The sequence below is a fragment of the Tenrec ecaudatus genome, chromosome 14 (genome assembly GCF_050624435.1).
Source record: "Tenrec ecaudatus isolate mTenEca1 chromosome 14, mTenEca1.hap1, whole genome shotgun sequence".
Taxonomy (NCBI): domain Eukaryota; kingdom Metazoa; phylum Chordata; class Mammalia; order Afrosoricida; family Tenrecidae; genus Tenrec; species Tenrec ecaudatus.
Genome location: NC_134543.1, coordinates 52,707,841 through 52,735,355, shown reverse-complemented (window position 1 = coordinate 52,735,355; position 27,515 = coordinate 52,707,841). Strand labels below are relative to the sequence as shown.

The 27,515-nt window shown below is 44.1% G+C and overlaps 1 protein-coding gene across 1 annotated transcript in view; it reads right to left on the bottom strand.

The window, feature by feature from the left end:
* ERO1A (endoplasmic reticulum oxidoreductase 1 alpha) overlaps positions 1–20,319 on the bottom strand; it is a 60,289-nt gene extending 39,970 nt beyond the window's left edge. Inside the window, exons 1-4 of the mRNA XM_075532314.1 lie at positions 20,049–20,319; positions 2,883–3,002; positions 1,881–1,964; positions 949–987 (exon numbers count right to left, since the gene is read on the bottom strand). Of these exons, the coding sequence (XP_075388429.1) occupies positions 949–987; positions 1,881–1,964; positions 2,883–3,002; positions 20,049–20,165 (360 nt within the window). The 5' untranslated portion in view covers positions 20,166–20,319. The remainder of the gene's footprint in view (positions 1–948; positions 988–1,880; positions 1,965–2,882; positions 3,003–20,048) is intronic.
* Positions 20,320–27,515: the final 7,196 nt, after the last annotated feature.

Below are 27,515 nucleotides of genomic sequence, written 5' to 3'. Positions count from 1 at the left end.
TATCCAGTTTCCAGTTGACAAAGATCTTCATTATAAATTAATAATAAATGATAAGTATAAAATGAATGACAAAATTCGAAGATTAACATCTTCAAACTCCTAGTGAAATAAATGCACGTGGGTTATAATCATCAATGACTTCTAAAATTTCTAAGCGAACAGTTAGTAGGGTACTTTTCAATGGTGGACCCGGTTGACCAGTTTTAACCTCACCAGAAGAAAGAAAGCCAGACATCATGCATCTTCTGATGATGTAATGATATCATTTGTAGATATCCATACATACACCTACATATATAAAATCATCTGCGAAAATTAGCTTAAAATAATGCGATAACTCTCACATATATTTGCCAAAAATTGAGTATGAAAATGGTTCTAAAATAAGAACGTATTAAAAGAGAGATAAAAGACACAAGTAATTAATATACCAACAAATGTAACGTGTCCAAATTGGTTTTGAAGAGCTGTTTAGCCAATTCTTGAGGCATTTGTGAAATGATCAGAGAGATGTGAACCTTGACTATGGTTATGTTTAAAAGAAGAAAATGTCTTTCAGAGAGATACAAGTGAAGTATATATCAAAATTATCTGAGATTGGCTTTAAAATAATGGGAAGGAAGGCATGGAAAACCAGTTGACATAAGATTGCCCACATATCGATATATCGATAGTTGCTGAATCCGGGAAACTGGTAATAGGAGTTCATTATCATTTTCTCTCTCATTTTATTTATCCTCGATGCAAAACAAGAGGTTTTATATAAAAATAAAACAAAAGGATACACCAAAGAAGGATTGAAGCCATCAAATATAAATAATTATCAAAGGGGTCTGGGGGGGTTGTCTGTAAAGAGGAGTGGAGAAATGGGAGCTGGCTGACAGGGAAAGGAGATTTTTAAAACCTTTCATTAAGATATTACATACATTCATAAATGCAAATACATACTTTGTAGCTTGCAGATTTAATCCCATCAGGAACTTCATCCTGAAAAAGAAAACAAAATTATTTGTAATGACATTTATCATCTGAATTTTTTAATATTTAATACTCTTAATTATACTAAAAATTAGTAAAACATTAAAGTTATTAGAACTATTTTTATAGAAAATGGATAGGCAGTTTTTACATTTATCTCTTTAATGCAAAAATGCAAAAATAAATTGCATGGACTGCTAATCTTGTATTTTGTTACCACGTGGAATCATAGTCTCTTAGCCATCATTCCTTTGAGGCTTCACTATGCTCTAACACATCCTCCCTTTAATACGACCCTAGTCGTCCTCAGTCGTTTTGTGCTTTCCTTTATGACAAGATGATCTAGACTCATATATTTCTTACTTCAGTATTGAGATCAGTCAGAGTTTACGTGTATAAGATGACTATTTGAAAAAAAGTCCAAGAATATCTCTACTTTCACAATATGCTATCTAAAATTGTAAGGCTCCAAGGATTCCCAAGTAAAACCAGGGGTTTTGTCCACTAACACTTACTCCAACACCAATACATATACATATATAAATATACTTACAAAACAGGGACAAAATTTGCTGTATCTCAGGACAATTTCACTTTATCACACTAAATGCATAGCTTTGCTCAGGGAAGAGGCAAGAAGAATAACAAACAGCAAGTCTGAAGACCTATTCATCTCACCATACTAAATCAAAGGATTACGCCAACCATAAAATTTAAACTATATTATTATGTAATTCAAAGTAGGTTTTATATTTTGTAGGTTTATGTATATAGGTATTGAACACTATATATAACATAATGATTAAAATAGTATTCTTAGTTTTGTCGGCTCCTTTTAAAATGTTGCAACAGACCAAAAAAAAAAAGATGTAACTGTTGTTAAATGTACTCAAGGTTCTTACTGATTGGCAAGGTTTGACTGCACAGTCCCTTCTTCCACACTGGTTCATATCATTCCAGAAAGGACATGGCCTCTTCAAGTTTACCTGAAAAATAATAATAGGGATCTCAAGTTACAATAGGCAGGTGTTGAATTATGAGTCTAAAACTTGGACTTGTTATTGGATACAAATTTTCTAATTCATACCTACTGTTAATCCCAATAATCATATACTGTTAAAAGTAAACGGATTGCTTAGAATGACACAGCAGCAACTCAGATCACTGCTATTGAGTTAATACTAACTCATAGTGACCCTGTAGGGCAGGGAAGAATTGCCCCTGTAAGTTTTCAAAATTGTAATTGTTTAAGGGAGTAGAAAAGCCCTCTTTCTCCCATGGAGTGGCTGGTGGTTTCGAACTGCAGGCCTTGCAGATTCGCCCTGACAGATAACTACTGTACCACCAGAGTTCCACTAGAAAGTCACAGACTGCTACCAAACAGACTCTGACCAAAGTAGCTCCTATCGTTACTGTCCAACATACACTCTTTTCAAGCACGCTAACATTTAATATGTAGACCAGTTAGATATCCATGAATTGTGAATAAAAGTAAATAATAAGAAGGTTTCAAAAATTTAGGATAAAATGCCACACGTTACTTGTTAAAAATGATACAAGTCAAAACTGATTCATGGCCCTAAAATTTTTCATTGTTTTACCTAGAGTCAATCTGATGGGTTAGGAAATTATAAGCAATTTACTGCCTTGGTAACCTTATAATAGTTTCTTTTCTCGGTTCAATTTAATTGACTGGTTTCTAACTCTAGCAAGATTGAAATTAAACACGTCTCCAGTAGATGGTCACTGTTTATAATCACATGGTTCCATTTTGTTCAATAATTTTTCTCCTAATCAAGCACCTTTCAATTCCACATAGCAGTCACAACTTAGAAGCCAAATTTCTTTGAAAACGTAATTATCCACTTAAACTTTCAACATTCTGATGCCAAAATTTTACATACCTTATAATATCTAAAGTAGTCGCTTTCAAGAAGTTGTTGTAGTCTTGGGAAAAGCTTGTAGTTATTAAATCTATCAATGGTTTCCACATCACAGGTACAATCATCCAGGTAACCACTAACCTGTTACAAAGAAAACAAAATAGTAAACTTTAATTTCCCAAGATGCAACAGGATTCTTTTTTTCCTCCACTTGGTGATTGTTAAATAGGCCTCCAATTCAATTCTGATAGGGGATGATGAGAATTCAGAAAAACTTTTATTCTTACTGTATACCTAAATAATGCAGTGGACACTTTTAAGGATGTGCTGAACTCACAGTGATACCTCACACTCCCCCCCACACACACACACACACACAGAAGATCTGGCCCTGGGGCCATCATTTTGTAGCCCTGTCCTCGAGGTCAGTTGACATGAGTAGCCATGGACATCTGACCCGCACCAGGGTCTCTTCTCCAGGAATCTGAGTGGAGACTAAGAGGGAAAGATCTCTCTTTGTGGCTAGGCCTGCACACAAACAAGCTCAGGCCAAATCCCATCACGTGAACAGAGGCGCACAGGAGCCAGCAGAAAGTAGAACACGTTTTTAAAGATTTCGAGAAAGAACAACATATGCTACATGGAACCCACCTCCACCTCTCCTTCCTGAAGACCAGCCCAAGTCCTGCCGTCAAGGTTCCTGACACTCTGCATTCCGATAATTCACTAGTCCTTTCTTCCCTTTTCATTCCATTTCCCACAGGGAGAATGTATAGTGAGGTTCAATTTATAACAAAAACAATAATTCCATACAAAGACCTACCAAACTTCAAATGTTGTGCCCTGACAATTGTTACAGTTTGGAATGGTGGCTAGAAAGCACTTATCCTTAGCAACACTGAGAGAGCAAACCAGTCACACACAGAGCTGATCCTGATCTTCAAATGCTGAATATTACCAACTCTATCTACTGAACCCAAACACACAGCTGCTGAGTCAGTGCTGATCTAACTCACAGCGACCCAACAGAACAGAATGGCCCATGGGGCTCCCAGGCTGTAATCCTGACAGAAGCACATTGCGGACTCTTCACTCCTATTATAGAGCAGCCGGGGGTGGGGGGGCTCAAACTGCTGACTTCTCCGTTTAGCCACACACACGGGCTTCTTGAGTCTCCCACATCCAACGGTTGATGCAATTATACTAGGACGCAACAGGAAATCGTATCACATTCAGCCATTACCATATTATATTCAGCCATTACCAGTTGTGAAACTAAAATCCTTGGAGGTTTCTCTGGGGCCCACTACCACAGAGTCACTTCCAACTCCTTGCGACCCTAGAGGACAAAGCAGAACTGCCCCTGTGGGTTGCCGAGACTATAACTCTTGAGGGGAGTAGAGAACCCCATCTTTCTCCCAGGGAGCAGCTGGTGGTTCCCAATTGCTGACCTTGCACTTAGCAGCCCTGTGCGCAACCAGTACAGCACAGGGGCTCCTTATTTAGGGATAAACCAACACAAAAATAATTTATTAAATATCGTGCATGTAAACTGTTATAGATAATTGCTCTCAACACATGGAATCCAGGACAGATAAACCCTCAGAACAATAATGGGAGTAGTGAAACCATGAGAGGAGGGATAAGGGGTGGATGGGGAGGAAGGGGGAACCAATCACAATGATCGAAGTTTAAGAACCCCCACTCAAGGGGAAGAACAACAGAAACGTGATGGAGAGACAGCGGACGGTGTAAGATATAAAAATGGTAATCATTTATCAAGGGCACACAAGGGTGGGAGGGGCGAAGGGAAAAAAGAGGAGCTGATACAATGGGCTCAAGTAGAAAGAAGATGTCTTGAAAATGATGATGGCAACACATGTACAAATGTGCTTGATAGCACTGATGTATGGATTGTTACAAGATCTGTAAGAGCCCGCAATAAAATGATTTATATATTTAAAAAGTACATCATGATTCAAGAAAAATAACTAGGCATTTTTTAAACGTTTTATTAGGGACTCATACAACTCTTATCACAATCCATACATACATCAATTGTGTAAAGCACATCTGTACATTCATTTCCCTCATCATTTTCAAAGCATTTGCTCTCCACTTAAGCCCTTTGCATCAGGTCCTCTTTTTTTTCCCCTCCCTCCCCATTCCCCGCTCCCTCATGAGTTCTTAATAATTTATAAATTGTTGTTTTGTCATATCTTGCCCTGTCCCGAGTCTCCCTTCACCCACTTTTCTGCTGTCCGTCCCCCAGGGAGGAGGTCACATGTAGATCCTTGTAATTGGTTCCCTCTTTCCAACCCACTCACCCTCTACCCTCCCAGTATCGCCACTCACACCCCTGGTCCTGGAGGTATCATCCTCCCTGGATTCCCTGTGCCTACAGCTCCTATCTGCACCAGTGTACATCCTCTGCTCTATCCAGACTTGCAAGGTAGAATTCGGATCATGGTAGTTGGGGTGGGGGGATGAAGGGGGGAAGCATTTAGGAACTGGAGGAAAGCTGTATTCTTCATCGGTGCTACATAGCACCCTGACTGACTCATCTTCTCCCCTAGACTCTTCTGCAAGGGGATCTCCAGTGGCCAACAAATGGGTTTTGAGTCTCCACTCTGCACTTCCCCCTTCAATCACTCTGGTAAGATTTTTTTTTTTCTGATGATGCCTTATACGTGATCCCTTCGGAACTGCGTGATCACACAGGCTGGTGTGTTCTTCCATGTGGGCTTTGTTGCTTCTCAGCTAGATGGCCGCTTGTTTACCTTCAAGCCTTTAAGACCCCAGATGCTATATCTTTTGATAGCCGGGCACCATCAGCTTTCTTCACCACATTTGCTTGCTCACCCGCTTTGTCTTCAGCGGTTGTGCTGGGAGGGTGAGCATCATAGAATGCCAATTTAATAGAAGAAAATATTCATGCATTGAGGGAGTACTTGAGTAGAGGCCCAGTGTCCCTCCACCACCTTAATACTAACCCTATAAATATAGACACACATATCTATTGCCCCATCCTCACATATATATTTGCATATGTACATGTCTTTTTCTAGACCTCTATAAATGCCCTTTGCCTCCTAGCTCTTTCCTCTCTTTCCCTTGGCTTTCCTCCTGTCTCATTATCATGCTCCGTCCCCACCTGGGTTTCAGCAATACCTCTTTGTTTCATTACCCTTGATCATGCCCTGCCAGACCTGCCACATCCACCTCACCACCAATTTGGACCACTTGTTGTTCCCTTGTCCCTGGGTTTGTTAACACCATTTCCTTACTTCCCACCTTCCCATATCCCATTCCCTCCTGGAACTGTCAGTCCCGTTGTTTTTCCTCCAGCTTGCTCATCCAGCCTATCTTATTTAAACAGACCTGCGGAGATAATAACATGCACAAAAACAAGACAGAGCAGAACCAAGCAACAATATACAACAAAACAACAACAACAAACCACTGATAAAGAACAAAACAAAACACAACAAGAAAGAAAAGCTTGTAGTTAGTTCAAGTATCGTTTGTTGGCCTTTAGAAGTGTTTTCCAGTCCAGTCTGTTGGGACACCATGCCCTGGCCCCAAAGTCCACCTTCAGCATTCCCTGGGGACCTTGCTGCTCCATTCCCTTGCTGTTCCGCTGCATTCCCCCAGTGCTTTGCCTTCAGGTGGTAGGATCAGGTCGGGCGCAATTCCCACACTACGTCTCCGGTGCTGTCCCCCACAGGGCCATGGGTCAGTGAGGGGCATCATCTCTCATAGCGGGGCTGGCCATGTAGTCCTCTCTGTGGACTCACTCCTCTAATTGGGGTCATCTATCGTCCTCAGGGCCTGGTGGGCCAGGATGTGCTCCACTCTCTCCTCCTCCCCCTTCATCTGCTCCCGTGTGCTCCGATCAGATATGTCCCTCTCCCGGAGCTGCAGATTCAATAACTAGGCATTTTTTAAAGTGCATCGCACACAATTAAAATGTTCACCCGAGTTGTAAGAATGCTTTGGATAATAATAGCAATATTTAAGAGCCAAGTTTTTTGGGTTTTTTTACTCATTTGCCTAGCTTATTTTGTTTTGGACTAGCTAATTCAGTTCCTAATCCCTAAGAGATGAAGTGAAATTTATTTCCTAATATGCCTCGCTAACTCCCACCAAATGATTGGGTGGAACTATGAGAGCAGGGCGTGTATAATGGTAACAGAAGGAGCTGGTTGGTTTTCATTACCACTGCCCTGGCTATAAGGATGGGCCATCTTTGAACTGCAGCAGAGAGCAACCTCAGGACCATTTGGAAGAGCACGTCCGAGACGTCTGTCTGAAGTGGAGAAGCCTCCAAAACCAGATGCACAGAGACTCAGAGGAGCAGCGCTAAGACTACGGAGTATCTTCACCTCAACTGGCCCAAGGCTAAAGAACTTGTGAGACAGAGCGACAAATGAGCTGGCATCCTGGCCCCTGAAGGTACAGGCCAAGGGATTAAGTGGCTGAGGCCCAGAGAGAGATGGGGCTGCTGGCAGGGGAGAGGTACTGCAGTAGACCAATGGCTGTATCCTTATTGTTTGCTGATCCTGACTTGTGGTAATAAATCCCATGACAATTGTAAGTATTGTCTGTGAGCTCTATGTGGCCATGGCAAGCATCGTAGAAATCGAATGGCACGGGAAGAACAGTTGGTGTCAGCTTCGGTAAAGAAGGATGTAGCTAGCATGGAGGCATATGTGACTCCTGCCTAGAGGCAATAGGGAAGCCAAAGGAGGTCAGTTATGTCCACCTCCATTGCTGCTTACTGCAGCACAATTGGTTAAATGCTGAATTACTAACTGAGGGGTTAATGGTTCTAACCCACCCGGAGTTCTCCAGGAAGAAAGGCCTAGTGATTCACAGCCTGGAAACCCTAAGGGGCAGATCTACTTTGCCATGAGTTTTAGTTGACTCCACGGCAACTAGTCTGATTTTCATTTAACTCTGTTTCTAGAAATATGAGCTATATATATTGTCACTGTAATGACTATTTTCATTTCATACACAAATCTGTTTCCTTTTAAAAATTCTCTGAGTATATAATAATCTTAGAGTCCTAATTTTGGATACCAATAACATGAAAGTATTTCTATCCTAGACAAAATTTTCACACTCTTTATTCTGAGCCTTTAAAAGCAGAATTTCTAAGTATACAAAATAGTGACTGTTTCTACCCCTTTGAGGCAAACAGGCATACAAAGAATAACAGATTTGCAGACTGCAAGGCCAAAGGGAGAGATGCCAAGCAGAGGCACTCAGTCAAGAAGAAACAAACGGGGGAGGGAGAGGAGGGGGGAATGAGGAGCTGATACCAAGGGCTCAAGTAGAAAGCAGATGTTTTGAGGATGATGATGGCAACATATTTACAAATGTGCTTCACACAATGGATGTATGGATGGATGGATTGTGATAAGCATTGTACGAGCCCCCAATAAAATGATTTTTAAAAAGTAATATATACCTACCAAAAAAAACCCAAACACACACACCAAATAAATCTTCGAGGAACAATTTGAAGCAATTCAGCTTTCCCCCTGAGGAATGTATTTTTATGGTAAGAAATACATATATCTTCAAATCACCTCTTTCAGGAAGCTGCCCCCACCTGAAGGGATAACTACCCCTGATTATATCTCTTGCCCACTCACTAGACTATACAGTTCTTAAGTGCAAACATCATGTCTCTGACTCTGTAGTCCTAGAATCTAGCACTGTACCTCCACAAAGTATATTGTTGATGCTCAGTGATTATTTGCCCAAGGGTAGGTGTAAGAAAGAAGGGATAAATGCCATCCACTCTCACTCACCGTTCTGGGAAGACCAGCAGCACCTGTCTTCCTACACCTGTGCACTACCATGTGGTTCAGTGCTACAGACCACACAAGTGTAAGTGCAAGAAGGCACTCGTAAGCAAATGTGGTGACAAAAGCTGATGGTGTCCGGCTATCAAAAGATAGAGCACCTGGGATCTTAAAGGCTTGAAGATAAACAAGCAGCCTTCTAGCTGAGAAGCAAAAAAGCCCACATGGAGTAAGAACACCAGCCTGTGTGATCACCAGGTGTTGAAGGGATCAGGTCTCAGGCATCAAAGAACGAAAATCAAATCATTGTGAATGAGGGGGTGTACAGATTAGGGACCCAAGATCCATCTGTAGGCAACTGGACATCCCCTTACAGAAAGGTTTCAGGGAGGAGACAAACCAGTCAGCGTGCAGTGTAGCAATGATGAAACATACAACTTTCCTCTAGTTCCTAAATTTTCCCCCCTCCCCCCAACGATCATGATCCCAATTCTACCTTACAAATCTGACTAGACCAGAGGATGTACACTGGTACAGATAAGAACTGGAAACACAGGGAATCCAGGGCAGATGATCCCTTCAGGACCAGTGTTGAGAGTGGCGATACCGTGAGGGTGGAGGGAAAGTTGGGTGGAAAGGGAGAACCGATTACAAGGATCTACAAATAACCTCCGCCCTGGGGGATGGACAACAGAAAAGTGGGTGAAGGGAGACGTCAGACAGTGTAAGATATGACAAAATAATAATTTATAAATTATCTAGGGTTCATGAGGGAGGATGAGCGGGGAGGGAAGGGAAAAAATGAGGAGCTGATGCCAGGGGCTTAACTGGAGAGCAAATGTTTTGAGAATGATGAAGACAATGAATGTACAAATGTGCTTTACACAATTGATGTATGTATGGATTATGGGAAGAGTTGTATGAGTCCCTAATTAAATGATTTTTTTAAAAGAGTTGGAAAGCTTCATAAGAGAAAGTATCGGCTCCTCATTTTTCCTCTCCCTCCCCCCACCCTTTATAAATTATAAATGATTATTTTCATATCCTATACCATCTGCTGTCTCCCTTCACCCATGTTTCTGTTGTTTGTCACCCTGGGGGTGGGGGTAGACGTTATATGTCAATCATTGTAATTGGTTCCCTCTTTCTCCCCCACCTTCCCTTTACCCTCATGGTATCACTGACTCCCATTGTTGTTCCTGAAGAGTTTATCTGTCCTGGATCTGGTGTGTCAAGAACTCTTATCTGTACCAGTGTACATGCTCTGTTCTAGCCAGATTTGTAGGTAAAACTGGGTTCATGATAGTGGGGGAAGGAAGCATTAGGTTATGTTTTGTTGGTGCTATACCCGGGCTGGCTCATCCCTTCCTTGTAACCCTTCTGTGAGGGATGTCCAATTGTCTACAGATGGGCTTTGGGTCTCCACTCCAACCCCCTCATTCACATCGACATGATTATTTGTTTGGGGTATTCTGATGCCTTATTTGTGATCCTGTCGACACCTCATGATCACAGAGGCTGGTGAGCTTCTTCCATGTGGGTTTTGTTGCTTCTTAGCTAGAAGGCCCCTGGTTTATCTTTAAGCCTTTAAGACCCCAGACGCTAGATCTTTTAATAGCCGGGTACTATCAGCTTTCTTCACCACATTTTTTTTTTCACCACATTTTCTTATGCACCCATTTTGTCTTCAGCAATCGTGTCAGGGAAGGTGAGCATCACAGAATGCCTGGTTATTAGAACAAAGTGTTCCTGCATTGAGGGAGTACTTGAGTAGAGACTCAATGTCCATCTGCTACCTTAATACTTAACCTATGCACATATGTACATAGATCTATGTCCCTATCATTATTTATATATATATTTACATATGTACGTGTCTATATTTATACCTCTATAAATGTCCTTTGCCTCCTAGTTCTTTCCTCTATTTTCTTTTACTTTTCTCTTATCCCACTATCATGTTCAGCTTTCATTTGGGTTTCAGTAATTACTCTTGGTTACAATGCACTTAATCAAACCAAAACCAGGCATCCTACGCCCTCCTCAACAATGGCTTTAGATCACTTGTTGTTCCTTTGTCCCTGGGTTTGTTGGCTCTCCCCTTCCTTTCCCCCACCTCCCCTGTCCTATGTCCCCCCAGAATGGTCAGTTTTCATCCCATTGTTTTCTCCTCAGAATTGTTTGTCCTTCCTATCGTATAGAGATAGGCATGAAGAAAAAAACAAGGCTATAAATAGTTCCAGGTCTGTTTACCTTTATGAATGTTTTCCAATCAGGTCTGATGAGGTGCCAAGCATGCCCCTGAAGTCTATTTTTGGGATTCATGGGGGACTTCATTGCTTTGCTCCCCTTGCTGCTCTGTGCTCTCTCTTCGTGTTTCACTCCAGTGGGAGGAGGGGGGTGTCAGACTGGGCACAATTCCTGCACTGTGCCTCCAGTGTGGTCCCCCATAGCACTGTGGGTCAGTGAGGAGACGCCGTGCCTCGTGGTGGGGCTGGCCCTATGGTCCTCTTTGTGCACTGGCTGCTCCAAGCACGAATATTGTCCCCAGGGCTTGGTGGGCCAGGATGTGGTCCATCCTCTCTCTCCTTCCCTCTTAGGGAAAAAAAAAATGGGAGCTGATGTCAAAGGCTCCAGTAGAAGGAAGATGTTTTGAAAAGGCTGATGGCGGCATATGCACAAATGTGTTTGACACAAAGGATGTATGGATTGCTCTAAGAGCTATAAGAGCCCACAACAGAATGATTTTTAAAATAAAGAAATTAATTAAAATAAAGAAAGAATTCAAAAGAAAAAAAAGTTAGAAAGTAAGCTTTCTGTTCAAGCTACCAAACCATATAGCAAACTCCTTCAAATGCCCCCTTCAAGGAAGAGGCAGGCTATGGCAGTGAGTGGACATTCGGGGTCTGATGTCAGACCTTTACTGCTGCCAATCGCACCTCAACCACTTACTAGCAATGGACCTTATCCAAGTTACTTAACCTGTAAGGCCTAACTTCCCTATCTAACGTGTGGCAGAGCAAAGATGTCACTCTGAGTTCTAAGGGGAACCTAACTTAAGTCATGACACTTCAAATTGCCTCAGACAGGAAGAAGTTGGGCAATGAGCAAGGAAGACCATAGAACTGGTGTCTCTGACTTACAGCATTGGAAATAAATAGTGACTGGGCCATGGGCTGCACGAGGGGCACACAGATCTGACTTGGAAGAAGTGCACCCAGAACCTTCCTGAGAAGTGAGGATGGTGAGCCGTCCCTTGTACTTTGGACATGTGTTCTGCAGCAGGGGGTCCGCAATCTTGGAGAAAGATATCACGGTTGGTAACGTAGAGGGTGAGCAAAAACGAGGAAGTCTCGAGGAAATGAATTGACAGTGGCTACCGCGGGCTCAAACAGAGCAGCTATTGTTGAGGCCCGCACAGGTGCGGGCAATGTTTCCTGGTACACACATAGGGTCACTATGAGTCAGAATGATTAGACAATGGCTCTAAGGGCTCCTTGCACCTTATTTGCATTAGCCGCCCACTCCTCTTGGTGGGCCACAAGCACCTTCTTTGCCTAGTCCCTCCCAATCACTGTGTGGAAGTCACAGGGACGGTAGCTGGCATGGCCACACGAAGTAATCCACTGCAGCAGAATCACAAGGCAAGAAAAGAAAAAAACAATGGCCTTTCACCAGTCTCTTGTTAGAGGTATTCTGATGGGATGAGCTATGTCTCTCAGAAAGGTATGTTGAAGCACTATCCTCCACTACCTCTGAACATGACCTTTTTGGTCACATTATATTTACAGTCAAGTTACGATGAAATCAGTAGTGACCCCTAATCCAATATGGCTAGTATCCTTATTTTTAAAAGAGCCACAGAGTGCCATGTGATAAATATGGAGCAATTGGTCTGCACATCAAGGAAGGTCAAGGATTGCCAGACACACCAGAAGTGAGGAAGACAGGCCCGGTGTCTCCCTAGGACTTTCAGAGAGAGTACCGCCCTGTCAACACCTGATTTTGGATCTTCACACCTTCAAAACTGTGAAAGTACAAATTTATATTGTTTTTAATCCATCTACCCAATCTATGGTAATTTCTATGGCAATCCGATTAATATAAGTACTGACACCAACAATACATATATCCTTTTATTTTCAATGAAAGACAACAAAAAAAAAGATACCATTTCTAAATAGTTTTCTTGTATATTAACAACTTCTAGCCCTACCTTAGGCCATATATAAAACTCACAGCAATGTAAAATCACAGTCCTCAAATTTATTTAGTATGAAATGGCTTTTATTTCTTTCTTTAAAAACATTTTATTGGGGACTCTTACCACTCTTATCACCATCCATATATACATCCATTGAGTCCAGCACATTTGTACATATGTTGCCATCATCATTTCAAAACATTTTCTTTCCACTTGAGCCCTTGGTTTCAGCTTCTCGTTTTTCCCCTCCCTCCCCCATGAAGTGGCTTTTAATCGGGCACCGGATGTGCTTTCTGTGGCTAAAAACTTAAGGTGGTGTCTTAGATATCCAGTGCTGCTATAGCAAGAATACCCCAGCAGGTTGCTTTTAACAAAGAGAAATTTCCAAATTTACCACTTAATTTCTCAGCTTACCCAAAACCCACTTTGAAGTCTAACTCAAGGGGAGCCCGGAGGGCAGAGTGGAAGTACACCATAGTATTTGTGCTAGACAGGGCTAACTCTCTACAGAAACAGCCTCCCTCATCAGTCTTCTGAGAAGTAGCTAATGGGTTTGAAACAACAATTGTTCTGTTTGCAGCCCGATGCTTAATCCACTGTGCCATTAGAACCCCTCTCACTGCTTTTGGAGCTGGAAGTCTGAATTCACAGCGCCCATTTCTATCTCTGTCAGTTCTGGAGGATTGTCCTTGACCTTGTCCTGCTCTTGGGTGACCTTCAGACAAGTTCATGTGGCTTGACATCTCTCTTACCCCATCTCTGCTGGCTTGTCTTAATCTGCTCTTTTTATATTTCCTAAGAGATTGCCTCCAAACATGCATTAATCTAGACTGATTAGCATAACAAAAACAGCCTATTCGCAAGTGAGTTTATGACCACAGGCACAGAGATTAAGTTTTATAAAACACTTGGGGGTTGGGGGGACAGGAAAACACAACTAAATCCACAACATCCCACCTATGTCCTCAACATTAAAGGCCTTCCTATATGTAAAACACATCACTCGCAATCCCCTCACATCATTCACAATATCTTTCTTATACCAATTCCAAGCGCAAAATCTCATCTTCTTAATCACCTAAATCAAATATGGGTGTGACTTCACACAAAAGTCCTCTCCATCTTTGAACCTGTGAAATCTCAACTCTACCTTTTTTTCCCAGTGTGGTAAAAGAAGCAGACATTTCCATCACAAATGAGAGAAATCGGAGGGAACGAAGGTATGGCCGGTACACAAGCTATAGCTGGGACCAACAAGCCTTAACACCCAGCAGAACACGTAGACTGGCTCTCAGACCTGAGAACAATCCTCTCTTCTCCGAGGTTATCTGGGCCAGGCCTCTGGCCTCCAGGTGCTGGGCGTGGGCCACACTCTCTGGATGTAGGGTAGAGGCCCCAGCACCTTGGATGTCTTCTAGCGCCACCTCCCAGGTGCTGTGGATGGCAGCTCTATGCCCTCTGATTTGGGCAGCGGAATTCTAGTCCCTCTGAGTGGCAGTGTTACCAGTCAGCCTCAGCATGGGCATGGCAGCTCCACCCCACCACAACCTGGGTCAGCAGGACAACTGGCACACTCTCCTGGCACACCTGATGGCAGCCCCACTCTCTCGAGCCAAGCTGACAAAGATGCAACTCTTTGAAACCTAAGAAGAGCCCATGGCCCCAACCTTTGGAACTGGGAAGGCCCTGCTTCCCGCGCTCCTTCCCACAGTGATACTGAGCTCTGTGCTGCTCCGGGGGAGGTCTTGCTCTTTTTTTGAGGACAGATAGAGTTCCTTTGGCCTGTTTCCTGCCGACCACATTCTTTCCCTGCCCCTTCAGCCTGATGGGCTTTCCATTGTGGAAGTTGGTTAGATTCATCAGTCACAGACAAAATCTCTTTAGCAAAAGATTGCGCAGCCGATTCCTTGGTGACGGGTCCAGGACGCACACCATTTGTCCGTACAGCCAAACTCTTGTCAATCTTCAAGTTTTATTTTCATTTTTCACTGTTCATTTTCAAGTCTATCTCTTTCTTCCAATATTTCACTAGAAAGTGGCAAGGAACAACCACACAGGCCCTTTAAAATCTTCTTTAATCCTGTAATCACGCCCCTAAGTATCTATGGGCCTTGGCCAGAAATACAGAGAAGCTCTCCTGCCCTCTCAGCCCGCGCTGTGTGCGGATCTGGCTGGTGAGATCACGGCTGTCCAGGAGGTGAGCATGCTACCATGAAATGTGTCTGACTCTTTCATTTTACTCTCTCTCTCCTATCTCTATTATTCTCCATGACTTGACTATAATCTTTATACATATTTTAACTGTACAACTGCACTTACTGAACCTGTGATGGTGTGAGGGGCTGGCTTCCCCAGCAGATGCAAAAACTAAAATGAGGCGCAATGTACAAAAGACTTGGGTTTGTAAACATTAGCCATCTAGATTTTATCAGATCGACAACAAAATAAGTGTAAAGAGCAGTTGTGATTTAAAGTACCAGCATTGAGACTAGCGAGGGAGCAGCGTTCAATGAAGTCCCACAGGGAGCTGTGGGTCTAACAAAATAAGCCTCATACACAGATTTAGATTTGATATCTTTTAAAGAATTAACATTGTTGTGCACTTGAATAGTTTGGATTAAATCTCTACTTTAAAAAACAAATCTTCCTTAGAAATCTCCTTCAGCCAGATATGGAAACAGGTAAAAAGATCAATAATTCCACTGTGCTAAGTCATATTTGTTATTAGTATCAGATTAACTTTCATCTGTCGGATATAGAGAACCTCTGCACTCCAGCACTGGCCGCGTCAACACAGAGTACCTGGGAGTCTGCAAACTTAGTTCTAACGCGCTTAAATGAAAAAGATGCCCACACTGCCTCCACATTTGAATTTCAATATTTCTTCTGAGTGTATTTCTTTAAAATGTTTCCCATGATTTCATGAGTGTGACTGAAGTTCCGTTACCTTCATCTTCTCTAGGGCTAACAGGATGAAGAAAACCTATGGCTCTCCACCTGAGTGCGGGGATGGCACAGGACCAGGAAGTGCTTTCTCGCCACAGGAAAAGCTAACTCGATGGCACCTGACAACAATAACTAGCTCTGGGGTCTTCCATTTTCTTCAGATCGATCTCATTGTAAGAGATATTTGCGAAACTTATTTTGGCTTAATGGCAGGGTTGGTCCTGACTATAAGGGTGGCTACAAAATTCTATACATGTGCTAAGCTTTATAAACTTATAGGCCAAAGGAGGAAACAGAATATGATTACATAATAATTTAATTTTTAACTTGAAAAAGTAGAGGATTATATAAGGGAGATTTACAAATCCCAGAAAAATCGACCACTTAAGCACTGAAAACAAACGAATCGCTAACATAGGATGAAACTGGTTTGGGTAGGATTTGAAGTCAAATAGAAGCATCCAACTAACAATAACTGAGTGGTTAGCCCATCCGAAAGGTCAATTCCAGAAAAATAAATAATGAGCTTGCTAGACAGAAGAATTAAAAGAAGCTATTCCGGCCAAACTATCTCTGGTATTATCATTTCCTTTAAAACTTGTGAAGCACCAATTATCTACCAGACTTAATATTAATACTTTGGAGTATCAGAATTATTTTTTTTAATTTCCTGTCATCGATTTTTTCATAGTAGACTTCAATATTTGTTTTTAATGTCATCCAATTACTTGCAGGGCTCTGTACATTTTACTTCACTGGCTTTCTAAGGTTAAATAACTACCTTTCTTCTCTGGCCGAAAGCAGAGCTGATACTCTTTGTTAATTGAGCCAGAGACCCACCATACCACTGTTGTGCAATGAGTGGTAACGCAGTAACCCAAGGCCAAACTCACTGCCTCTCTCTCCCTTGGAGTGGCAGGTTAGGGTTAGAAGCCCATCTTGGAACCACTATGCCACCTGGACTCCCAGAGGCAGTTAAAAGGGACAGACAGAATGAGAAGGCAAACAAGTGGCCATCTAGCTCAGAAGCAACAAAGCCCACAAGGAAAAAGCACATGAGCCTTCATGATCATGAGGTGCCGGAGAGATCAGTTATCAGCCATCAAAGAACAAAAAATATCATTATGTGGTCACCGCCCCAATACAATCGCGGAAGACAAATGGGTGCATAAGTAAATGTGGTGAAGAAAGCTGATGGTGCCCGGCTATCAAAGATATAGCGTCCAGAGTCTTAAAGGCTTGAAGGTAAACAGGTGGCCATCTAGCTCAGAAGGAACAAAGCCCACATGGAAGAAGCACACCAGCCTGTGTGATCACGAGGGGTCGAAGGGATCAGATATTAGGGATCAGGTGTTAAGCATCATGAGAACAAAAAATCATATTGTGAATGACGGGGAATGTGGAGTGGGGACTCAAAGTCCATCTGTAGGCAACTGGACATCCCCTTACAGAAGGGTCTCAGCCCCTACCCTACCACCCCCCACTATCCTAATTCTACCTTATAAATCTGACTAGATCAGAGGATGTACACTGGTACAGATTGGAACTGTAAACACAGGGAATTCAGGGCAGATGATCCCTTCAGGACCAGTGGTGAGAGTGGTGATACCGGGAGGGTGGGTGGGGTGGAAAGGGGGAATTGATTACAGGGATCTACATATAAACTCTTCCCTAGTGGATGGACAACAGAAAAGTGGGTGAAGGCAGACATCACACAGTGTAAGATATGACAAAATAATAATTTATAAATTATCAAGGGTTCATGAGGGAGAGGGAGCAGGGAGGGAGGGGGAAAATGAGGAGCTGATGCCAGGGGCTTAAGTGGACAGCAAATGTTTTGAGAATGATGAGGACAATGAATGTACAAATGTGCTTTACACAATTGATATATTATGGATTGTGAAAGGAGTTGTATGAGCCCCTAATAAAGTGATTTAATAAAAAACAACTTTAAAAAACTCCATATATGTACAGTTTATCTATTTTTGTAATTAGTGAGGTTAAAATATTTTCATGGGTTTTTTTGGCCAATAAAGCTTATTATTCTGTTAAAAAAAAAAAAGTAGAATGAAAAGGAGTAGGTGAGTAATCAGTTCCTAAAAACATGACCAGAGAAGATTTTAACTTTATTTCCAAACATTAAGTGAAAGTTCCATATGTAATTAAGTTTTCTAGCAATATTTACCTTTTCCCCCCGTGTGTGTGTGTGTGTGTGTGTGTGTGTTTAAGATTGCAGCTCCTCCCTCCTTTCCCAAATTGAACATTATTCACTAAACTGTGAACTCCTGAGGCAGAAATCAAGCTGCCATCATTTCTGCATTAAAAGCACTTTAGTCAACAGGCGTGTTTATGAGTGCATGTTGAATGAATAATTTACACCAATCATCTCCCATCATCTTCCTCCTCACTCCATCTGTGAATGCATGTCTGTATTTTTCTCTTCATGTCAATGCCTCGTCTTCCCTCATATCCCTCACCCCGTCCTTTTAGTACGGGTCACAATAAGTATACTTTTCTTTGTTTAATTTGAATTGGACTTTATCGCTATTCTTAATGAATTTTTAATAGATTGCTTTAATTTTCTCTTAAAATTTGTTTTATCATGTGATCCTCAATTTATTAGCTTGCAAACTGATCTTGAAAAGAAACAGAGATTACAAATCTTCTTTAAGAAGTCAATAAAGAGGCCCCATAACTAGACTTCTTAATTGGGGCAGAATTTAACTCTGAAGGAATTGTGAAGGGCAGGGGAACTTAATCACTGGTCCGAACTCAAACTGCCTGCCATTAAGCTTATTCTGAGTCAAAGCAGCCCTACAGGGCAGGTTACAACTGTCCCAGTGGGTTCCCAACACTGGAACTCTTTACAGGAGAAGGGAATCTCATCTTTCTCATGCGGACTGGTTAATAGTTTCGAACTGCTGACCAACCGGTTTGCAACCCCAGGCTTAACCCATAATGCCACCAGGGCAGAAGACAGAGAAAAGATAATTTTCTAACATAAAAAAGGAGCTCCAATTTTAAGCCATCTTAAAAAAGTTAGAGGAGTGAAAATTGAAGAACTCAGCATGTACTTTTCTTTCATTATCTAGATCTCTAGAATCTGACAGAAATGTTAAAGGAACACCATTTTTCAGCACTGAATACCTAGTTTTAAAGTTTCTTGTCTGTTACTTATCTTTGAAATATTTAGACCATACATATTTGTCATCAGAAGAGTGAGATCTTAAGTACTTTATTGTGTAATATTTGCAAACACAAGAGACAGGAGCTTAAAATAATTAATTACTTAATTTTTAAAAAAGATACAGGAGCTTTATAATCTCTTGCTTGATTGTCAAGCAGCAATTTCCTTTAACTTTCCTCAGGCCTTCTTAGAGAACACCACTCACTTCAACGCCCAAATCACTCCTCCAAATGACGGACGGAATGAGATCTTTCTCTCATATCAAAGATTTTTTTCCACTACAAAATAATACCATGTTCCTATACCCACAAAATGTCATTTCTAATAATGAATGAACAGTAAACATCACTTAAAGGAGCATGTGGCGCGGATGTCTATTCCTTGGTTCTGGATAAAATGTCATTCTTGTCAACAGAAGCACGCCCAAAAAATGGCTTTAACACGAGTAATGAAATACTATTGGTGTGAATCCCGAGACCTGTTTTTGACATGTTGTGTTCCGGGCGCCCACATCTCCTACTAGTGGGGGTAAAAGAATGAGGTTAATAAATAAGCTTGCCCCAACTCGAGGATGGAGGAGGAAGGAGGGCCATCCTCACACTCAGCCCAGTTAAATGGTAAAACAGCACAGCACATTCAGGGACCGGCAAGCGCGCGCAGGCAAGCGCCCCCCCTGCCCCCCCCCCCCCCCCCGAGAGCCAGCAGAGAAGTCCGTAAAGCCGCTCTCTCGCCCCACAATGCAATCCGAAAGCAGCTCTCCTCCAAAAAGGACCAAAACCGTGTCCTGACGGCAGGCACCCAGCGCAGGGCCACCACGCGCACGTCCAGGTCCAGGGAGGGAGGCCCGAGTTGGGTGACACGACCGGGAACACTGCGTGAGCCTGCGCGTCCCCCCGGCGGCGCGACCCGAGCCGACGAAGGCGAGCGGCTCCGCGAGCGGTGCAAACACACCGGGGCGCCGAGGGTCGCCCCGCGCCCCGACCGCCCGCCTCCCCGCAGCCCTCCACCTGCGCGGCGGGCGCGCGCGGCCTCACCTGGCAGAAGCACCGCTGCGCCGCCGTCCCGGGGGGCTGCTGCCCGCCGCAGCCGGAGCCCACCAGGCACGCGGCGGCGCCCAGGAGGCCGATCAGGAAGGCCCGGCCGCCGCCCATAGCCGCTCCGCGCTCCCCGCACCGGCGCAGGCCGTGAGCCCCGGAATGAAGCCCGCGCGGGCCGGCCCCGGCGGCGCCCCACCTCCCGGCCTCCCCCAGGCCCGCCCTCGCCGCCGCCGTCACCCTCGGCGGGGCCTGCGGACGTGCGGCGGCGCCCGCGCCCGGGCCCCGGGCGGCTTCCTTCCCTGCTCGGGGCTGACGCACCGCCGCGTGTCGCCGCTCGGCCCCGCCCGCCCCGCGACTGCACCCCCCGCCCGAGACTGCACCCCGCCCCGCGGCTCCGCGACTGCACCCCCCGCCCGAGACTGCACCCCGCCCCGCGGCTCCTCGGGTCCCGAGACTGCACCCCGCCCCGCGGCTCCGCGGTCCCCGAGACTGCACCCCGCCCGGGACTGCGCGGGCCCCGAGACTGCACCCCGCCTCGCGGCTCCGCGGGCCCCGAGACTGCACCCCGCCTCGCGGCTCCGCGGGCCCCGAGACTGCACCCCGCCCGGGACTGCGCGGGCCCCGAGACTGCACCCCGCCTCGCGGCTCCGCGGGCCCCGAGACTGCACCCCGCCTCGCGGCTCCGCGGGCCCCGAGACTGCACCCCCGCCCCGAGGCTCCGCGGGCCCCGAGACTGCACCCCGCCCCGCGGCTCCGCGGGCCCCGAGACTGCACCCCCGCCCCGAGGCTCCGCGGACCCCGAGACTGCACCCTGCGGCCGGGACTCGGGGGTCCCCCCGCTCCACGGGCGGGCGGAGCGCTTCGTGCAGCGGCCCACCCAGCCCTGCTCCCCCCGCCCCAATGGGGACTGTACCAATTGCGTGTCCCTCGTTCCCCCCAGGGCAGTGGGCCTTCAAGCTCGGGAGGGACCAGACCCTGTTTTACTCTGTTTACACATAGGGTCACTATGAATCAGAGCCAACTTGATGGCATCTGAAAACAACATGACACTGAACAGATCTCCTTGAAGCTTCCAGAATAAGACAAACCAGGAAGATAGCTCTGGCAAACTATTTTACACAATCAGCCAATGCGGATTATAACAGCCTTGTGAATTTTAACAAGCCAAATTGTATTCACAAGTGGTCGTGGGAGTGGCATAGGACCAGGCAACATTTGGTTCAATTATCCCTGGAACACTCTCTGAGTTGGACTGATTCCACAAATGGTACATGATAGAGGTAAAATAAAAATGCAACTGTGTCTATCTTATGGTCACTACAGAAAGAGTCATGAGTCTGGTGGACCTGAGAAACTCTAATCTACAACATGCTACATGTACATATTAATACAATTTTCCTTTACTTGTTCAGCCCTTTATTATAAATTCACTGCCACTGAGTAAATTCCAACTCTGATTTACCCTATAATACAGGGTAGAACTGCCCCTGTGGGTTTCCAAGACTGTAACTTTGCTCCAGTAGAAAGCCTCATCTTTCTTCCATGGATCAGATGGTAGTTTCAAACTGCTGACCTTGCCAGATACAGACCACATGTCCCTGCCTCCAAGGGGTCTTCCTAGTTTCCTCTTCACTCAGTCCCAGGTTCTAACGGGGTTCAAGTCAATCAGCTTGCTCTGTGCCACACTGAACTTGACATTGGTGATACAGTCCTTGTTCTAGGAGGCATTCCTCATGGAAAAGAAACATGTAATATGACATTTTCTACTTCATATCTCGACTGCTGAATCATCAATGCTTTAAACTCTGTTTAAACTCTGTAGAAACAGGCTTTCTGTTTCAAACATACTTTTGTTTTCCAGGGATCCTAACAAGTAGCCTGTCTTTGTATATGTCATATGGTCACTATACTAACCTAAAGGTGACACCATCAAAAATAGAGACATAAGAAGAAGGGGAGACTAAGTGAATAAAGCCTAAGATTTCAGAAGGCAGCAATCTGAACATGAATCATCATGATTCATTGCACCCTCTCTTGATGCAAAATAACCTGCAGCCTGGGCAGCTCAGTGTTCTCAAGACTTAATTCTTACTGGGCCTCTATTCAAGTACTCCATCAATGCAAGAACACCTTCTATTAAACTGACATTCCATGATACTCATCTTCCCGACATGATCACTGAAGACAAGCCAGGTGCATAAGCAAATGTGGTGAACAAAGCTGATGGTGCCTGGCTATCAAAAGACATAATGTCTTGGGTCTTAAAGGCTGGAAGAAAAACAAATGGCCATCTAGCTGAGAAGCAACAAAGCCCACAAGGAAGAAGCGCACCAGCCTGTGTGATCACAAGGTGTCAATAGGATCAGATAACAGGCATCAAAGAACAAAAAATCATCCTGAATGAAGGACAGTGCAGAGTGGAGACCCGAAGCCCCTCTGGGAGTGACTGGACATCCCCTTGCAAAAGGGTCACGGGGGAGGAGCCAGTCAGGGTGCAGTGTAGCAATGATGAATCATACAACTTTCCTCTAGTTCTTAAATGCTTCCTCCTCCCCGCCCCCAATATCACAATCCAAATTCTACTTTACAAAAATGGCTAGACCAGAGGGTATACACTGATACAGATAAGAGCTGGAAACTCAGGGAATCCAGGACAGATAACCCCCTCAGGACCATTAATGAGAATAGAGATACTAGGAGGGTAAGGGTAAGGTGGGAGGAGAGAAGGGGAACCAATCACAATGATCTACATATATCCCCCTCCCTGGGACACGGTCAACAGAAAAATGGGTGAAGAGAGACATTGGACCATGTAAGATATGAAAACAATTATAAATTATCAAGGATTTGGGAGGGAGGGAGGGAGGGAGGGAAGGGGGGGAAATGAGCTGATACTAAGGGCTCAAGTAGAAAGTAAATGTTTTGAGAATGATGATGGCAATAAATGTACAAATGTGCTGGACACAATGGATGCATGTATGGATTATGATAGGAGTTGTATGAGCCCCCAGTAAAATGATTTAAAAAATCATTTGGTCACTATACTAAAAAAAAGAAACAACTCTTTCCCAGAAAATATTTCTAGAAACTTATAATTGGAAACAAACTCCTTATAAGACATCATTGGTTTTTTAACTTTATTGTCTTAATAATTATAATTTTCCTTTTATACTTAAGAGACTTTAGAATATGAACAATAGTCTATACATATGTGACTATTACTCAACTTCGCCTGGAAATTATCCAAGCTGATCCTTTGTTTGAATTAACTTCTGCTCCTTTGCATATTCTGACAAGCATCACACCTGTGCTAAGTCCCATGAAATAACCAATTAGTCATCCAATGACTATTGAAAGGACACCCGCAGAGTACATATGCAGAGGTATCTCCGCCCAAAAATGGAAATTTTTTCAAAGCTATGTATTTACTTTTTTTCCCTACAAAACAACCTTATTACCTTCAAAGTACTCTCCATTACACTTAATACATCTGTCATAATCTGTGACTCCATTCTTGGAAACAGTTTTCAAACTCATTTGTTTGGATGGCTCTCTCGTTTTTTTCTTCACCTCTTCTACATCCTGAAATCTGTCCTTTCATGTCCCTCTTCATTTGCAGAAACAAAAAGAAGTCACACACACACACACACACAAAAAGAAGTCACACAGAGGAAGGTCAGGTGTGTGGACAAGAAAGGCATGATGATTTTTGCCCAAAACTGGTTTGCTGAGAGGGCTGTGTGAGCAGGTGCATTGTCATGGTGGCAAAAGCAGTCCCCCGCCTGCCACAGATCAGGCCTTTCTTGTCTCAATAACACTCTGACCTGTTGGAACAAAATCCAAATGCACTGACTGTATTTTCATCTGTTCGAGAACTTGACAGACCATCCAGAATGAGGTTTGTCATCAATCGACATTTCACCTTTTTAAAAAAATATATTTTATTAGGGGCTTATACAACTCTTATCACAATCCATACATATACGTACATCAATTGTATAAAGCACATCTATAAATTCTTTGCCCTAATTATTTTCAAAGCATTTGCTCTCCACTTAAGCCCTTTGCATCAGGTCCTCTTTTTTTCTCCTCCCTCCCCGTTCTCTTCTCCCTTATGAGCCCTTGATAATTTATAGATTATTATTTTGTCATATCTTGCCCTATCCAGCGTCTCCCTTCACCCCCTTCTCTGTTGTCCGTCCCCCAGGGAGGAGGTCACATGTAGATCCTCGTAATCAGTTCCCCCTTTCCAACCCACTCACATTTCACTTTTTTTGAAACAAGAAAATCACTCAAACCCTTGAGTTTTTCCCATAGCTCTATCCTTGTAAGCTGTGTTCAACATCACAAAAGTTTCTGCAGCATTTTTCCAGAGCAGGAAACAAAATTTCACAGCTGCACGCTGTCTTCTTAAATTGGCCATGACAAAAAAATAAAATTGGAGTGAAACTGCTTTTATGAAAAAATTCTATGTGACCAGAGAGAACCTTCCCAGGTGACACCACTGGGTGCACTAACTCAGGGCGAGTTGTTGGATGTTCGTCTAGTGAGAAAAATAGGTATTTCGCCTGAAAGCTCTGCCCAGTGCAGCTTTTCCTGTTTTGTTTTGTTTGGGAGGTGGAGAGGGAGTACCTCCTCATAGTCCAACTGTTGAATTTTGAAAGCCCAGCCTCCCATATATTCCACTTTGTTGAGCAGCATTAAATTTTTTAGAGTTGACCAAGGACAAGCTGGTTATCTTAACGTTAGTGATTATAACAGTATCATGACGCAGTTTCAATGTGCACAATTTCTGTGCAACGAACAGCTATTACTTTTTATTTAATGACTGAAGTAGGAAATGGCTTGAGCCCAATTTCTTATGGAGATTTCTGTGAGAAATGTTTTAAGACTTCAATATTGTCTGGCATTGAATAGACGGGAAGGAAATCATTTAAAGGGAAAAAATATTGGCAGATGAATCTTATGATATAAAAGGAGGGATGCTTAAATTAAAAAACCCTGAGATATAGAGCTGATGTCTGATTTAACCCACCATCTAATTAATATTTATAGAATATGAATGTGTACGTGGAAATATTGCTGGACTTCTCTCTCAAGGTGCTCTAAAACATCTGAGTTTGAGAGATAAGCCCCCTAAATTCAAAGGTTACCTTCTTTATCCCAAGTTCCTGAAAGAGCCATCAATATGCCTATTGCTCCTGCCCTTACGTCTTAACTTCTCATTCACGCCTCGCCTTCCCATTCATGCTGTAACTCACTGAGCAGGCTTCCGACTCCACCCCCTTCAGATGATTGCACTGCCAAATCCGCCAGACCTCTCTGCTTTGTCGTGGTCATGCTGGTTTCCCGTAGGGTGCTGAGGGGGCCGTTGTGTAATTGAGGGGCAAAATCAGAGAGATATCAGACAAGATAAAGCATACAAGTGCTCATCTCTGGGAGCATCATGACTTCAGGAGCCCGGTCAGCGCAGAAAGAGAGAGAATATAGTTCCAACCAAGGCTTATATACACCCCAGGGGCATGCTAGCCCCCTGATTACAGGTAACCACCGGCATAACAGGAAGGGGTTGTACAAGAGGCATATGTATAACAGGAAGACATACCCGTAACAAGACAGGTGGACTCTAGAGTCAAGATGGCAGGCTAACTTTAGTGGTCCATGAGTTGGCTTGACCTTATGTGCCCTTGGGCTCTCCTTCAGGTGAATAATCCGTTTTCTTTATCAGAAGGAGTGAGCTCTCCTTATGGCGGGGCAGACTATAGGGTCTGATTGCTCTAGGTGGCTGATAACCTTCAAGCTGATAACCTTTAAGCAGTTGACCTCCAATGATGTAGCCAGTAACTGTGTGTTTGCAAACAGAACCTTAGGTTTGGCATATATTATGGAGGGACATCCTGGGAATAACTTGCCTGTTTCCCACAGTTTCTCTCTTGTGCAACTCAAAATTCCTATGCATCAGAGACCTCAGTGCCTCCTTACATTGATTGCTGCCATTGAGGAGCCTCAGGGGGGCAGCCCCATGAATCAGAGCACTGCCGGCCCTGCACCCATACCAAGGTCAAATTGCAGATCCAACTGTGGTGACCCCTGGGGCTTTGCACTTTGATTCTTAGAAGTAAACTGCCAGACCCTTCTTTCGAGGCCATCTTCAGCGGCAAGGTCGACTGAAACCTGTTCAGCATGATAGCAACACAGTAGCCTCCACTGACAGGCCGGTCGTGGCTGCACATGAGGGGCGCGGGCCTGGAATTGAAGCTGAATCTCCCGAGGGAAGGTGAGACATCTACCGCAGTTACCAAGGCAGCCATTTCCCCTCTCACCCTCTGGTGGTGTTCAACCCTCTCATCACACGCTTTACCTGGCCCACCTCTAGGTCTAGGTCCCACCCTTTGTTCAGTGCTCTTCTGTGCCTACTCTATCCCTAGACTAGATCATTCAGTATCATGGCTTTAAGCTCCTCTTTCCCTTTAGCTCTAAAATCCAATTGCCTATTGGATATATTCATCTAATTTTCTCAAAAACATATATATGTCTAGGCAGCTGAAGAGCAGGCCGTCATCCTCAGTTCCACCTGTTTTATTAACTTCCTATGACCAACTGACACATCAAGTCTTGCCAGTTAAGCCATCTACAAATATCTCCAACTTAAACCCTCCTCTACGCCTTTCCTACCAAGAACTTTGTTCCAGCCCATGCTGCACTTTGCCTGACTTCTTGCCACCGCCCCTGAGCTGACCAGCCAGTCTCTAGACTTGTTTGTCCTCAAAAGGCAACCTTTACACTAGCATGGGCTTGCAAAGCAGTAAATCTCACCTTGTTACATTTTGGTTTAAAATCTTCAAGGTTAAACAAGCGGCCATCTAGCTCAGAAGCGTAAAGCCCACATGGAAGAAGCACACCAGCCAGTGCGATCACAAGGTGTCGAAGGGAACAGGTATAAGGCATCATCAGAACAAAAAAATCTTACCAGAATGAATGAAGGGGAGTGCAGAGTGGAGACCCAAAGCCCATTTGTCGGCCACTGGAGATCCCCTCGCAGAGGGGTCTAGGGGAGAAGATCAGTCAGTCAGGGTGTGATGTAGCACCAATGAAGAATACAGCTTTCCTCCAGTTCCTAAATGCTTCCTCCCCTTGCTCCCCACTATCATGATCCAAATTCTACCTTGCAAGTCTGGATAGAGCAGAGAATGTACACTGGTGCAGATAGGAGCGGAGGCACAGGGAATCCAGGGTGGATGATTCCTTCAGGACCAGGGGTGTGAGGGGCGATACTAGAAGGGTAGAGGGTGAACCGATGACAAGGATCTACATGTGCATGGGACCTCCTCCCTGGGGGAAGGACAACAGAAAAGGGGGTGAAAGGAGACGTGGGACAGGGTAAGATATGACAAAATAACAATTTATAAATTATCAAGGGCTCATGAGGGAAAGGGAGCAGGTAGGAAGGGGAAAAAAGAGGAC